Here is a 16,580-nt window from a genome sequence, read left to right on the forward strand (position 1 = left end):
GCTCGGTGCCACTGGCTGGGACAGAACCCCACACCCTGGAGCTGTGTTGTGTGGGTTACAAGAGCACCAGCCCCTCAGCTCTAAAGAGAGAAATGACCCGGGATGGTTGTCAAGTGATGCAGTATGGCTGGAGACTGCATGCTGGCTCGCTAGCAGAGTGCTCGTTTTACACACAGGTGAAATATGAGCTAATGGCAGAAATGCCATTCAGGGACTAACCCTAGCCAGGCAATAGGGCCATGGGGTGCCTAAGGGTGCCTGCCCAGCACCTAGTTACACCGATTTCTGTGTGCCAGACATGGCACTTTGCTGCACTAGCCAGGACAAACCTTACTGAATTCAGGTCAATCTGATTGAATTAAGTTTAAGTAGCTTAGGCATTCAGCGTAGTCAAAATGTGAATGGCTGTGTGCTGGTGTGGGATCGCGTGGAACGTCGCGGGGGGGGGGGGGGGAACGTAACCCTTGGGAAGTGCTATGAGCCGCAAGGACCAGCTGAACCACTGTGAAGGGTTAAAGTTCAGTGAGTGTCCCAGGATGTGGCTAGGGGGAAGTGTGTGCAAATGTAACTCCTCCAGATATCCAAGAACGCATCCTTCTGCCGCTTCAGCCTGAGGACAGGCCCTTTTGTCTGCTGATCACCTGTTCCATGAAGACAGAGCAGTGTCCCTGGTGGTATAAAGAAGTGATTCAGATTCATGGGGTATGTGTTCTGAGCCAAGGCGGTTATGAACTTGTAACCACAGGCCCTACTCCACACCTAGTCCTAGTGCAGAGAAAGTAGATAAGGAAGTGTTATTTACTCCTTCTCATAAACACAAGAACTAGGGGTCACCCAATGAAATTAATAGGCATCAGGTTTAAAACAAACAAGCCAGAGGATGTTGTGAAGGCCAAGACCATAACAGGGTTCACAAAAGAACTAGATAGGTTCATGGAGGATAGGTCCATCAATGGCTATTAGCCAGAATGGGCAGGGATGGTGTCCCTAGTCTGTCTGCCAGAAGCTGGGAATGGGCGACAGGGGATGGATCACTTGATGGCTACCTGTTCTGTTCATTCCCTCTGGGGCACCTGGCACTGGCCACTGTAGGTAGACAGGATACTGGGTTAGATGGACCTTTGGTCTGACCCAGTACGGCCATTCTTATGTTCTTATGTCCTATCCCCACATCCTCCTTCGTGTGAGGGTGTCATTCCCACCCAGAGAGACAAAGGCAGTGGCACGGGGCCTCCTTCTCACCCCAGCGTGGCAGCAGGGCCGCCCCAGTAGTTACCCAACCAATGAGGATGCAGCTGCTTAAGTGAGTGGGTGGGGGGAATAGGGGATGCTGCTGCAGTCATCCTCTCCTGCCTCACAGTGACTCGTGTTGGGTGGCTGAGCCCCCAAGTCGGTGGGTCTGGCGTTGACATTCCAGGAGGGGTGTGCCATTGGACTCTTGCAGCTAGTCAAAGGCTCAGGGGTGGGAAGGTTTTATCGCCTGGGTTTGCAATGTCATCCGGTAACATGTTGCAGCGCCAAGGCTCGTTTATCATGCTTCAACAGGCTGCAGGAGAACGAGCACATCTCCCCCAGTGCATGAAAAGGAAGCCCCGCCAGGCCCTAATATGAGCGTCTCAGGTTACTCAGCAGTTTTGCAACACACGGACTATTCCAGAGCCTTCAGTCAAACCTCAGCTACCGGCCAACACAGCCAGCCCCGCCAAATGTTTCACGCGATTATTCTGACAAGAATCCACAGATACTATTTCTCCTTTCTAAGTGGAGTGTACAGTCCTGTACGTGGGGCCCCGAGGCACAGCTACGTTTTCAGCAGGGCCTGCTTTAGACTAGAATACCACCACTGCCAGTATCGAGCCACCTAACGCCCATTGAAATAAATAGGAGTTGGGCACCTCAGCACCCGTCAGGATTGGGGCTGAGGGCATGCATAGCGCTACAGAGCTAACGCTGGCCCAGGACCCCACTGCAAGGAAGGGGCATGAGCCTGCAACCATTGCAGCCAATGTTTACTAACGTCGGGGGCTTTGGACCAGGCCCCCGTGACTAGGGCAAGGGCCAGGAAGCATCCTGCTTGTCTCAGTGTTAGGGGAACAGAGAAATCCCTCGTGTGCTCTCCCTGTCTGTCACTTGGGACCCCCGTCAGGCCCACGTGCCATTTGGGATGGGTCTCCTTGGGTGCATGCCGCACACACCTGCCCTTCTGTTCCTACTGTGCCAGCCGGTTCCTAGGCAGCTCCGTGACAGGCCTCATCAGGCGCTCGCAGTGCCCAGGGTGCCCCTTCCCTTCCATGCACCCCCCGGAGCAACACAATGGGACCAGATGTGAGGCACTGGGGAATCCCTGGTGCACAGTCATCCTCTTGAAACACCTGGGGATGATTCCTGCGCCCTTTTCCAGAGTTCACATCACCATAAAACCAGATACATACCCTATGAACCAAGCCCCACCCCTCGCCCCCACGTCCCTCCAGCCACCACCTTCATAACTGGAACCAGGCACTGGATGTAGGACTAGGCCGACCCTCCAGCCCCCAGGCAGGCTGCCCCTGCCCAGGTTGGCCCATCACTGCTGCAGGACATGGCCTAGAGGAAGCAGACACTTCACACAGTTAGGGGACGGTTTTCTCATTTCAGCTGAAGCTTCGTCTCATCTCAGGCAGTAGCTGCCTGTGATTTAGGATGGTGTCCTGGGTTGCAGTCCGTGGCCCTTATCCTGCAAACACTCACATGATTTTATGTGCAGGACTGTCTAACAAGAATGGCTTACTAGGGGGTTGCCTCAGGGGTGCTGGAACAACTTGTATAGTGGGGGTGCTGAGAGCCATTGAACCAAACTGTAAACCCTGCATATGATGGAAACCACTTCAAGCCAGGGGGTGCAGCAGTATCCCCCACTCCCCTAGTTCCAGCACCTATGGGTTGCCTGGAAGGCTGCTGGGCCCAGATCCAAGGCTCACAAGCATGACAAGAAATTGCACAGAAGGCCGGACTTGCCGATACCGTACCCCTTCCAGAGCGGCACCACCGACATCAAGGGCACTCTCAGTTCTAAGGGAGTCCTCTGTTCCGGCTCCAGTTCAGACTGTAGAGCACGTACCATTGACTGTGGGGAGGCTGGAGTCGGCCCCCGAGCCTCATGAACTCTTTGCCATGGAGGTGTGAGGTCTCCATGGCTTCAGGGGCAGTCACTACCTAAGGGGTACGCTCTCCTAGTTTGGACTCACCTCCCACGTTCCAGCGGCACCACCGTTTGAACCAGGCTCTGACTTCTCAGCATCGGAGGACTGGAAGGGGCACAGGGTCTGTCCCTCCTATACCATCGATATGACTCTCCAAAGGTTCTGCCGACTCAGTGGCAGTGCCCTCCTTTTCCCTAGCAAAGAAGTTGTTGGTACCCCACTCCTTGGGGCCCTTCGCAGCAAACGTCGGATCCACCTTGTTTGCCGTACGGGGGTCCTGGCCCCAGTATCCACCATCAGAACCTTCCTGCTCAGCTTAGGAGGAGCCCCCCAACCTGCCTCTTCAACTGTCATAGAATAGGCATTAAAAACCGGTATTGGAGGAAGAACCACATAAGCCCGACTCCAACAACACTGCCAGTACCAGAGCAGTTCCCTTCTTTGTCACCAGACTTCTCAGTGTCTTTGGCTCCCTCCTTGCCCCTGGATGACTGCCATCAGTTCCAGGACCTACTATACAGGGTGATGAGCACCTCCACCTCCCACTGGAGGAGGTACAGGACAAACAGCACCAGCTGCTTGATGTCTTGCAAGCCTCAGTACCGTCCAGAGTGGCTCTACCGATTAACACCACCATTCTTCAACCAGCTCGGACTGTCTGGCACACTTCGGCCACTTGCGCATAGGCGCGGGAAGTAGGGGTGCTGCAGGACCCTCAGCTTTTATGCAGAGCCGCTGGCCCCGCACCTGGGGCTCCACTCCCCGGCTCAGGTCCCAGGGGCTGGCCCTGAGCCCCACTCCACCTGGGGCCCTGCTCCCAGCCTTCCGCTCCCCAACCCCGCACCTGGGGCTTGGGTCCCGGCCGCTGGCCCCGTGCCTGGGGCCACCCCCTGCTCCCAGGCCTCTGCTCCCGGGGCCCCACACCCAGCCCCCCTGCTCCCAGGGCTCCACTCCCGGCCCCACAGCTGGGGCTCTGCTCCTGGCCCTGCACGTGGGGTCCCGGCTGCCAGCCCCTGCCCAGGGCTCCGCTCCTGGCCCCATCCCCAGCGGTGGCCACAGCCTCAGTCCCTTGACCCCTGTCTGGGTCCCCCCGTCCCGGAGACACATCCCTACTCCCAGCTCGGGGGCAGGGGGCGCGGACAGGGGTAAGGGGGCTGGCTTTCATCACACCCAATACTAAAAATGTTCCAGTGCCACTGCACTTGCGCCCCCACCCTCAAGGGGGGGGAGAAGAGGTACGCTGTACCTGCAAGGGGGTCTGAGTTTCTGTTCTCTCACCCCCACACTCAATTTCCTCATCCTACAGGTGGCCAGGGAGTGAGCCTAACAAGACCATGCACGCTCCACGTCGGTGGAAAAAGAAGTCAAACAACTGGAGTTTTATCGCCCACCACTGACACAATGATTCAGCACTCCTCAATTCTTCCATCAGCGGCCCTCTGAGCCGCCTCACAAATGACAGAAGGTTCTCCAGGTTCATCTCCACAGCCTTTGGCATCTCATATGCCGTCTTCGCAGAAGTGATATTTCTGAATGCATCTAGAGAGCCGGCAACCACCTTGCCTCATGCCACACACCCACCCCACCCCCTTCAGGGGGCATCTAGCACTCTTCTTACCAGCTTGGAGTGCAGTAACAGGCAAGTGGGTCCTGGATGTCATTCAACATGGCATACGATCGAGTTCACAACACTACCTCCCTCACGTCCCCTGGCCACACCTCAGGGACCACTCTCAGGGCAGTGTCCTTGTGATGTTGCACTCCATATGATTTTATGAAAATATGTGCAGTCAGGTCTGCACTGGGATTCCCTTCCTCCCATCCTCTGCACATACCTAAGTGTTTTGCTGGGTTGGGGCCTTGATATTGCGAGTACGAGGACTGACACTGTCTGATTAAGGGCGAGACTGGGAAGGACTGCTTAAAATGCAGCACCGAGGGCACAAAATGGTGCTGAGCGGGTGTCACCAACATTCTCACAAAGTGGGCCGCGGACTGGGAGAGACACCATGCACAGGCTTGTGGAGAACTGACAGCTCAGAAAGCAGGAGCTGCATGGGAGGCCGTGCCCAGCCACAAAAGTCTTTCCCTTTGGGCAAAGCTGGTTGTCTTTAAGCGCTCTACCCCAGGGATCTGAGATGCACAAGTGTCCTTGAAAAGTGAAATTCACCCCTATGCTGAAAGCCTTTGGCCACTTATGTCCCACTTAAGACCTCAAATGAGAGCCTACTGCCTGGGGCACTGCCTCCTTTGTGTTGGGCTTGCTGCCCTTTGATGTGAGAGGCAGGAGGGCAAGTAGAAGGGACTGCTTAGCTCCCTCCCCCACCCCTTATTAAACACCAGGGTCTCTACACTTGACAGCATCAGCCGCTCTTAACTGCCTATTTGAGGAGCAGCAGTCGTGAAGAAGCACACTAATATTCCTTTGCAGCAAGACGGCAGGACATGAGCCCAGGCTCCCCCAGCTTTGTGACATGATAAGGAGAACAGCAGTACCAGACCCGTGGCCAGGCCAGATAAGCCATGTTGAGTGGGCGGGCTGTGTTTTTCTCAAACTACTCCTTTTGTAGTATGTATCCCAACTAACTCCTGAGGCCCTTACTGCGCAGCTAAGCTGCTTTTTAGTTAAAACCCAGAACCCCAGCAACAAACTGCAAAGAAAAATGGAGGGCTTAGAAAAGGACCATCCTTACTCGGGATCTTCCCAGCAGCCTCCACCAGCCAGAGAGGAATACACTGTGCCAGGTAACATTACAAAGTTAATGTCATGACGGGTGGAACGGGAGCTTGTTATAGTCTAATGCATCACTAGACGTCTTAGCAGAAAAGAGATAAAATTGCAACTCACCAATAGCATGCAAAAAAAGAGTTAAATGATTGAAACTATGTACGTAAGCTACGGTAGATGCTTGGTATACAGAGTATGGAAGAAACAGATGATTGCCCAGCACAAACTAACAGTCAGGTTATTTTTCTCATTGTCGCAAAGGGTACAAGCATTTGGAAATGCTTCTCAGAGCAGTCAGAATCCTGAGCCCCTACAAATACCCAGTAGGGTTATATAGAATGTTATGCCTCTTTGATTTGGCCTTTACTTTGTGCATCAATGTTCTTTTGTTAAAGAATATGGGCATTTTGCGTGAGGTTTCTGTCCTGTGAGTGAGGTGGTCAATGCAAAGCACTGCCATGTGCTGTGAAACCCATCGAAGTTATTGCTTTTACCTGCACGCAAGTCTTGGAAGCAGGTGTGTAGCGACACCTCTGCAGGGGGAGGGTTTGCAAGCATGTAGCTGAAATCAGAGATCCCAGAGTATTTTAAGCAACGAGACAGTTTGCCATTCCAGTTTAAACAGGCCCCACACAAGCAATAGGTGGACTCCATACACCAGACTTCAAATGCCAACATACAGAGACTGTGGATAATAGAATGCATGCAAACCCTAGTCAGTCTGCTTCTCAGCCTTTCAGTACTCTCTCGCAATAACCAAAGACATGGGCTGGACGTCTCGGACTGATCAGTCAAAAAGAATGTGCTTAGGCCAGTGTGTAAAGGTGGCACAGGTTTTATTACACTTAGCCTAGAATATTTTTCTCAGAGTTAATTAGTTTGTTTCTCAGCAAGTTTTGACAGTCTCTTAGCTCACAAAAAGAAATAAGGAGTTGATCTCTGTTACACATGCAAAGTACAACATGCATCAGTAGCTAAATGCATCCTGGTTTAATAACCATCAGTGAATTCATCCCGTCAGTCCTGTGAGTGTCCTTCTACCATTTGACATAGCCAGTCTTCTCAGCAAATCTCCTGCTGCTTTACTATTTGACAGACAACAGGTTATCCACTGATCACTGTAAGCCATGGCAGGTCACTAAAATAATTCCTTCGGAGGGGGCATTGTTATTAGGGATTGTCAATATGGCATTTTTATACCTTTAGAACGTGATATTTCACAACATTCCTGTGCTGAGAATTAAGGGCAGCCTCTGCCGTTGTATAGGACTATGGCACACACCCCTTACTACATATTGCCCACTTTCTATTACACATTTTGAATCACATTGTAATCTCCCACCCTTTCCCTGTCTTGTCTGTTTAGATTGTGAGCTTCTCATGGATGGGGACTGTCTCTTACTGGGTCTCTATAGCGCCCAGCATGGGGAGGCCTTCAGGCATTACTGTAATAATAATAATTCCGTAGCCTGGTGCTCAGCTCAGGGTGGGATCCAAAGCACGTGAAAGAAGCATTCCCAGAGTTAATTTCCCATCATTGCCTCCTGTTCAGGGTTACAGATCCAGAGAAGGCTATTCTTGGCTTAGCACACCAGATGGGCAGTCAGGAGATGCTGGTTCTATTCCCAGAACAGTCAGATTCCTTGTGACCAAGTCACTTTGCCTGTCTGTGCCTCAGTTTCTCCATTTGGTGATAACCCTTCCTGGTTCTCCCAGGGCTTGTTTGGGAAGCTTAATGCATTAACATGCTTTGCGGCTGTTGGCTGGAAGGTGTAATTATTTCGAACAGTTGTCTGTGTTTAGTTTAGTGTGTGTTGTGCAGGTCTGTTTGAAATTATGAAAGTCACAACTCATTTGTTCTTTTAATGTATCAGTTACATGCCACATTCCTCACTCCCGACTCCATACCGTCCCTCGCTAGAGCTGGCGCAGAGATGTGTTATATTCTGCCTGCACGGCACCTCTGCGGCCGTGAGTCTCAGCCAAGGAGTCTGCTAGCAGCTCTGCCCTGAGCCTTGTTCACGTTGTACTGAGGCGTAGGGAGGGAGAAACAGGGCATGTACATACGGACCAAGTTACCGCAACTCGGTGCTCCTTGTGGGCAGGTGTCCGTAGCACAGGGATAACTTTGGGGCTGGGCCTCAGGAGATCGGGGTGGAAATCATGGCCCCAGTGAAGTCAATAGGAGTTTTGTCATTGACAGCAGCCCTGAGTTCTGTCCCCAGCTCCACCATTGGCCAGCAAGTCACTGAGCCAAAACCACCAGCCCACAGAGGCAGTGAGGACTAATTCATGAATGGGTGATGTGCCAGCCCTGTGCCGCTGGAGCCTTTCACACAGGGTTAATGGGGGTCTTGTGCTGGGTCCTGCGCTGCAGGGAATTGTGCTCTCCTTTCTGCAAACAGCCGTCAGCCCAGGGAGTCACGCTGGGTGCGTCTGCTCTGCAATGAGACGCCTGCAGCTGGCCTGTGCCAGCTGACTCAGGCTCGCTTGGGCTGCGTTGTAGATGTTCAGGCTCAGGCTGCAGCCCAAGCTCTGGGACGGTCCCATCTTGCAGGGTCCTAGAGCCCAGACTCCAGACCGAGCCTGAACATCACAATGAAACAGCCCCTTTGCTTGAGCCAGCTGGCATGGGCCAGCCAGCCGCAGGTGTCTAATTGCAGTGCAGACAGCAGGGCCGGCTCCAGGCACCAGCCCACCAAGCTTGTGCTTGGGGCGGCACCTGGAGGGGGGCAGCGCGGCGCTCCGGCTCCGGCCGCCGGGGAGAGCGGAGCTGCGGCGGGCACTCCGCCCTCCCCCTGGCGCTCTGGACGCCGGGGAGAGCGGAGCCGCGGCGGGCACTCCGCCCTCCCCCTGGCGCTCTGGATGCCAGGGAGAGCGGAGCCGCGGCGGGCACTCCGCCCTCCCCCTGGCGCTCTGGCCGCCGGGGAGAGCGGAGCCGCGGCCGGGCTCTCCGCCCTCCTCCTGGGGCTCCGGCCGCCAGCGGAGCCGCGGCGGGCACTCCGCCCTCCCCCTGGCGCTCTGGATGCCAGGGAGAGCGGAGCCGCGGCGGGCACTCCGCCCTCCCCCTGGCGCTCTGGCCGCCGGGGAGAGCGGAGCCGCGGCCGGGCTCTCCGCCCTCCTCCTGGGGCTCCGGCCGCCAGCGGAGCCGCGGCGGGCTCGCCGCCCTCCCCCCGGCGCTCCGGCTGGTTGGGGAGAGCGGCCCGCGGCCGGGCTCGGCGCCCTCCCCTGCCGCGCTGGGGGGGGGGGCGGCGGGAGGCTTTTTTGCCTGGGGCGGCAAAAAAGCCAGAGCCGGCACTGGCAGACAGACCCTGTGACTGTCATTATTCCTGGCAGTGAGTGCTCGGCCTGTCAGACAGGAATGTTCCTGGTCCCTGACTGGCTGAAACCCATTAGGCCTCAGTCCTGCCAGGTGCCAAGCACTCCGACCCCACTCCAACAGAGCCCGGGAACTCATTCCTGACGGAGCCTCTCCCTGCCCTCCTCATGACTGCTCGCCCCCGGAGCATCCGAGTGCCTTCCCGTACTGTCAGAGCCGGGCCAGGGTGCATCGCCTCTCGCAGGATCTGGCCCTTCCACAGGAAGCCACGTGCGAGCACCTACTGCAGATTGGCAGATAGTGATCCCTGGCTCTTCTCACTAGTAGATCTCAAAGCACTTTGTAGAGGAGGTCAGTGTCATTACCCCTGTATTACAGACGGGAAGTAAGAACGGCCTCACTGGGTCAGACCAAAGGTCCATCTAGTCCAGTATCCTGTGTGCCGACAGTGGCCAATGCCAGGTGCCCCAGAGGGAATGAACAGAACAGGGAATCAGCGAGTGATCCATCCTCTGTCGTCTACTCCTAGCTTTGGCAGCCAGAGGCTAGGGACACCCAGAGCATGGGTTTACATCCCTGACCACCTTGCTAATAGCCCCCGATGGACCTACCCTCCATGAACTTCTCATTCTTTTTTGAATGCAGTTCAAGAGACTTCCCCAGGGTCACCCAGCAGCCAGTTGCAGAGTTGGGATTAGAATGCAGGTCTGAGGAGTCCCAGGCCAGTGTGTATTCACTAGGCCACAATGAATACTCAGTGTAGGTAAAACTGGATAAACCTTGGGATTCATGAATACCTGGCAGCTCTCCAAGTATAGATGAGCAATGAATACATGAGCCTTCAAATAGCAGCAAATTCAGCTCAGAGGGAGGTAAAGCCACGTGTCCAGGCCCACTCAGAGCCGAGGGAGCCAAGCGTGGGACTAACTAACAGACAAGGGACGGGAGAGACAGAATGACACCCTGCCAATCCAACAGGCTTTGGGTTAACAGCCTGCAGGCTTTCCAAGTAGCTGCTATGCGAAGATTTAATGGGAGACAATGTTCTGGATGCAGCACCCACTGCCCTGTGAAACTATTGTCCAAGAAGCTGGGCATGTCCAGGCCATGCCCAAAGCCCGTCTGCTTTCATTAAAGTGTTATCTGCAGCATGAAGGATGTGATCACTTGCCCCTTATCTGTGGCCTCTAGGGCACTGCTGTCCCATGATAGCTGGCTGTCTGGCTGAGGTGACTCCCTTCCACTAGCAGGCCCCACCCCAGGGTGCTCCCGCTTGACTCACCTGCTGTGTCCCTGTCATAGCCAGGGCTAGTCTTCAGTCATGACACCACATTGACAATTGGTCTGTTCTTGTAGGGGCCATCACGCACCGCCTGCGAGACCGAGAGCTGCTGAGGAAAAGGAAAGCGGAGGCACAGGAGAAAGATACTGTCCAGTGGGTTCTGGGGTAAATTATACTTACACCCAGGGGAATTTGATCTTAGCGACAGGGAAGCACCCCTTGTACACAGGGAACGGCCTCGCGCTGAGCTGTGACTCGGACTATGTGCTCACATGGGGGGTGGAAGAACCCCTTTGCACTGTTATGGTGCGTCCCCTCTGGCAGAGCGGGAAGTGGGCAGAGCCTGGGTGAGCTGGTGCTGGGTGGGAGAGAGACGAGCCCCCGCTGAGAGCCGCGGGGCTGTAACTCTGCCTCCAAGGGCTACTTGTGGGATGATGCTGCCTACACACCACCCCGGCTCAGGGCGGGGCCCAATGGCCAAGTCTAGCCCTGTCCCTTTGAACACGTGCAGTGGTAAGTGCAATGAACACCGCTATGCTACTGCCCAGGGGAGGAGCACAAGTAAAGAAAGGACCCACGGATCCAAATCTTCTGCTGGTCAAACATTCACACACGTCCTGGTGAGCTCAGGGATCACTGACAGAGCACGTGGGGGAAACCAATCCGCTGCCCAAGGCAGCCATGAGGTTTTACCCAGCATGCCGCACGCAATGGGCTATTCTGCAGCGGGTGGCCGGGCTGGTGGACAGAAAGTAAAGGGGCTCAATACTAGCCCCAGGCTCCCTCATGCAGACACATCCCCCCGCCAGCCCCCAGAGACAGCCCCAGTCCCCTGCCAGCCCCCAGCTAAGACTTGATACACATTAGCCTCCTCATCTACCCTCTAGTTCCCACTGACCCAGACACCCCAGCACCATCCCCACCTCCTCTGGCGCCCCAGACACCCTCCAGCCTCCCCACCCCTCCACCTGCCCCAGCCTAGGAGCTGCCAAGTGGTGTGCAGCTCCATGTCCTATCTCTCACTGCTGCTCCAGGCAGCGTGTATTGACCATAAGCTGGCATTTATTGTGATACGCAGATTGTGCGGGTGCAAAGTAGCTCATTAAATAATTTGCATAAACTGTCAGACATGGAGCCACACAAAACTTGGCAGCTGTGGGAGACCTTGGGCAGGGAGAAGGAATGGTGATTCGGGGTTGGTGTGAGTCACGCCGCCTCTCAGGGCTGCTCCTGCTCCCTTGCTCTGGACTGGGCCATCTAGCCCTACCTCCGGTGACCACACCATCACAGCTCAGGGCACCTGCACCCACTGTAGGCTCCCAGCTTCCCAGCCATCTTTCTCCCTCCTGACCAGACTGCACACCTCCCTGCCTACACTGGGAGATCCCCAGCAGTCTGGCTGCCTGCGCAGCCTGCTTGACTTTTCTCCTCAGAGACAGCAAACAGGGTAATTGCCATAGCTAAGTTACCACACGGCTCTGCCTAAGCAAGCACATTTATTCTTAAGATGAAAGCATTCCAGAGAAAAGAGGAAAACAGTAACAGAATCCAGTGAGCTCACCAGAGATCACCCCGACTCCAGCAAGTCCTTCAAACCCCACTGAGTGGTTTTCCTGCAGTCACAACTTCACCCCAGCTTCAGCTCAGAACAAGCCCTCTCAGTCTTATGCTGTCTCAGTAGGCTAAATTCCTTCCAACTCTTCCCTAAGGATTGGGGGCCCCCTGGGACCAGGGGTCCGGTCTGTTTGCTGGCTCAGGAAGAAGGCCCTGAGTCAGTTTAAACTCAGGATATTTAACCAGAAGTCCTTTCTTTGGCTGCTGGTCCCTGGAGAAGCCAGCTTGGACCAGTATATGTGAGCCTCTCTCCAGGTGGTGGTACCTCTCTGGCAGCGTGACTTTGCCCACTCACCCTGCTGGCAAGACACTTGGCTTTAGGCATGAGCCCCTATTGCCCAGGCAAGCTCAGAATTCACCAGCTGTGTGCATCAATCCATAGGAAAGCCTATGTTGGCCATGGTGCATTATTTTCCCAGGCAGTGATTTCTCTCCAAGAATAGCAAGTTTGCCCACATCTGTGTTACAAAGGGGAGAGGCACTAATGCCCAGGCCAGGTCTAACTACAGACTTTTGCCAGCGTCGCTCTATGTGTGACCTGTGACGGATGTAGCTGTGCCAGCCAAAGCCCCTAGTGCAGCCAGCTATAGCAGCAGAACGATACTTTTGCCAGGAGCGTTTAGTTTGCTTGGGCTGGGCTGGGCTGGGGGAGAAGAGGAGTGGCTGGAATAAGCTACACCAGCAATAGTGCTGAGCTTCACTGGCCTAGTTGTGTCCACAGGAGGAGCTCTTTGCCAGTAGAGCACAGCACCACAGCTACACTGACAAAGCGCTCTTTGCGTAGGGGAATCCAACACCCAACTCACATTGAAAGTGCCTGGCAGCTGGGGGCTTCCCTCTCCTTGGTGCCTGGGAGGGTTGTCCCCTGGTTCACGGCGCTGTGTGAGATGCTGTAATGTTCCGACAGAGAGCGGGGTAAGAGCACAGGGCCAAAGAGGGGCCGAGGAGCTGGGAGAAGAAGAGGCCGACAGCAGGGTACAGAGCCAGAGCCTCAGCCTGAAGTGCAAGAGGAGGTGGAGAAGGAGCCCCCAGAGGAATCACAGGCATCTCCAGGGCACCATGAGGAGGAGCCCGCCCTGTCTGTGGCTCAAGAGCTGTCTGGTGGGACTCAGCAGGAGGCGGTAGAGGGCCCCCCAGCTGAGGATATTCTGCATCCAGCAGGTAAGCGGTTAGAGACCCTCGGGGATCAGAGCATATTCCCAGAGAACTCTCCCCTAGGTGCATCCTTGGGGAGGAGAGGAACTGCCCAGCCAGGCAATGGAGCAGTCACTGGCTAGCTGCAGAGCCTCTTCCTCGCTCAGGCCTGCATTTGTACACAGCGGCGACAAAGCTGCAGCAACCTCCTGGCACCCCGCTTGCTGAGCCAGTCTGTTCCAAACGGCAACCCCTGGGAAGGCCCCGCTTCCCTTGCCACAAGTGCCACAAGGTGGGAGTGGAGCGGATGGCTCTGTCTAGGCCTTCGGGGAATTTCCCCACCCCGGAGGTCCCCGCAGCAGGGATGTCCCAGACAGTCAGTGCAGAGGGGGCAGAGCCGAGTAGAGAACTGGGCCTGGGCAACAAGAAGAGGATCCCGCCAAGTCCAGTCCCAAGAGGAACCCATTCATCACCAGTGCAGCCTGGAAATGGCAGGTGTGGAGAGTCTGGGCCCAAGGCTTCTCCCCATAGGTGCCCCATGGGACAGCTACAGAGATGACAGGGTCCCTGTATTACCCTGGCCTCTTCCTGGCTCACAAGGAACTCACTGGGACTTAGTGCTGTTGACATCAGGCCGCTCATGTTTATTCCACAGGGGGCTACCTGGAGATTGGGCTGAGATTCCTACAACTGGCTATGGGATTTGGGTGCCCATTTCCCATTGACATTGATGGAAACGGAACATCCGCCTCCCCTAGGGACTTTGAAACCATCCCCTCAGACCCTGTTGCTCTTTTCCTGAACACCTTCCTACCTCTGAGCTCGACCTTCTGGTTCCCCCACTCTCTGGGTTTGCCAGTCCAAACCCCCTCCTCCCAGGCAGTAACTGTAGACGACACTCCGCAGCCCCAAACACACACACTTTCTCCAGGACAGGACTGCAGACTAATTTCCCCACAGCCCCCTTTCTGCTGCCAACTTCCTGGCTTTATTAACCCGGCCCAGCTCCTCCCCCAGCAGGACTTTGTCAGCAATTAGGCTTTAGCAATCCCTGGCTTTCCAGGGGCAAGTTAATTGGCCTAATTTACCCCTTCTGGCTGTGTGTGTGGAGGACACCCCCTCACAAAGGGATAGGAACCTTTCCTTTTTTTTTTTCTTTTTAATAAAAGCTAAGATTCTCAAGTGATCACGATTCCAGCAGCTGGGGAGTTAAGGAAAATACCGTGACACTCAACATGGAAATGGCTTTTCTCTTTCTCTTTTACAGAGCTAGGGGAAGCACCAAAGTCAGAAGAAGCAGGAATATCAGAGGCTTTGAATATCCCTCTGGAAAATGACCATACAGATAATGGATACTACCCCTCAGTTTTATTTTGATCTTTTTTTCCTTCCCATTGCTTTGGTCAAAGTCCAGCCACCGTAGAATGATTTAGATCTGCTATTCCTGTGTGAGCAATAAAAACTAAACACTTGCACCATCATCTCCCATCACTGGTATTTTGCCTACCTAGGAATACTGGGGAAATATTATCCCTCTAAAACTCAGCAGCTGTGTGCTCAGGACTATTCCACAGACCTTGGGCATTCTCTTCCAACCCCCTCCCCTCACCCGATTCCCTCTGCTGCTCCTCCCCAGCAACCCCTACTCCCGCTGAAGTCCGGAGGGTTCCATGGCAGAGCCCATGTCTGGATTGGGCCTTGCAACATGGACTTGGATCTCAGGCAGCACTGAAGAGCCAGCTCTTTATCCAGCTTTCCAGCCGCTCTGGACACGTAACTACAGCATAGCTTCACGTGACTCTCCCAGACAGACCCAGGGAGGTGGGAGGGCCGGAGTTTAATTGACTGTCCCGGCAGCTGTGGACATAGCTCTCTAGCGGTGACGAATCTTAGGCCTTTCCAAAGTCTCTTCCTGTTGATCTATATTTTGTACTTTTCCTTCGTGGCCCCTCATCTGCTCCCCGCAGCCCCTTCGTGGACCATGAGGGAGGGAAGCTGTGTTGCGCTTTCACCTTTCACTTGTCAAACTCACTCAGACACTCTTTAGCTGCTTTGCATAAACCGTGCACCTTGGACATGGCTTCCTGTGTCAACAGCGCCAGGAGCACACAGGTAAGGCCAGGAAAAGGATAAGGAATGCACTGAAGGTGTCCCAAAGGCTTTCAGCGAGACAGTGCTGTGTTTCTAGCATCCAAAACCATAACAGTGCCCTTTAAGCAGTGTCTGGATCACAGGGAGGATGTGGCTTACCCCCCTGAGCATTGAGCTGGGCACATATCTCCACATCCCATGGCTAAAGACAGCCATAGATTCCATGCTTACTGCTATGCTGAAGAAGGCTAGAGGCTGGCAATTTCTTATTCCATGCCTACATGTTATAATGGGGATAAAGGGTCGTCCAGGCAGGGTCATCAGTGCCTTGCAGGACTGAGCCCAGAATGGCCTCAACTAAGTGGATGCTGCAGAATGTCCTAGCAGAATGGGCCCCATTCTCAGGGGTGCTGAGCTCCAGGGCTCACGTTGACTTAAACAAGAGTTGTAGGTTCTCAGCACCTCTGAGATCAGGCACTGTGGCCAAAATCTTCATACTTGGGTGCCCAGAGATAGCCAGGTTGAGGCCTCCTCCAGCTCCCACTGAACTCAACGAAAGTCTTCTCCTGAGCTCAGTGGATACTGGCCTAATTTTCAGAGACGGGAGCCTCTGCAGCCACATTGCTTTGCTCAGGAACTGTGGGGTTTCAGTGTGTCTGGAACCGGGCTGGGCTTATAGGGGCACCTACCTGTAGGCATCCTTGGTTAAAAATGTCAGCCTGTCAGTGCCTTAGTGAGACTGCAGCTCAGTAGCCAAATGATGTGTTCAGAAGAAGGTCACGGAGATTTTGGCTAAAATACATGGTTTCTAGTCAGCTCTGGATACTGTTACCAACTCATTTGCACCAGACTCTGGTGTGAGCGAGCAGGAGTGAGTGGCCAGTTAACAGGGCATTACAAGGTCAGGTTACAGTGTGCTGTGTGCCCCGGGCTAGCCCCACCAATCTCTCCTGCCCCTCTCCTGAGGTCAAGCACAAGCCTCCCTTCTGGTCCCTGCCAACTCCAGGGCTCTATGGATGCCTAGGACTCCTGGCTTTGCTTTTGACCATATGGACCCATAGCCCCTGCCACTCCAGTGTGCCGGCCCCTGGCTCCCCATGGCAGGTGGAGCCATGTAGGGTTGGTCCAAGATCCCTCTACCCTGGCAGTACAAAGAGATCTTAGTGGGCCCAGAGGATCGACTCCATACACCCGGCAGCCTAGTGATTAGCACGGATCAGGCCCTTGCAT

At 54.7% G+C, this 16,580-nt stretch overlaps 1 protein-coding gene across 2 annotated transcripts; it reads left to right on the forward strand.

Moving 5' to 3' along the window:
* The first annotated feature begins 5,576 nt into the window (after positions 1 to 5,576).
* On the forward strand, positions 5,577 to 14,734 carry HEMGN (hemogen). Of its 2 annotated transcripts, none has more exons than XM_065406331.1 (4): positions 5,577 to 5,927; positions 10,586 to 10,676; positions 13,033 to 13,286; positions 14,527 to 14,734. In XM_065406331.1, exons 1-4 carry the CDS (start codon positions 5,846 to 5,848, stop codon positions 14,634 to 14,636), a joined length of 537 nt encoding a protein of 178 aa, XP_065262403.1. In that variant the 5' UTR covers positions 5,577 to 5,845; the 3' UTR covers positions 14,637 to 14,734. The 2 variants fall into 2 exon arrangements, with proteins under 2 accessions (XP_065262403.1, XP_065262404.1); XM_065406332.1 differs by having other exon boundaries at positions 10,586 to 10,664.
* The last annotated feature ends 1,846 nt before the right edge of the window (positions 14,735 to 16,580 follow it).

Source organism: Emys orbicularis, chromosome 6 (assembly GCF_028017835.1).
Source record: "Emys orbicularis isolate rEmyOrb1 chromosome 6, rEmyOrb1.hap1, whole genome shotgun sequence".
NCBI lineage: Eukaryota > Metazoa > Chordata > Testudines > Emydidae > Emys > Emys orbicularis.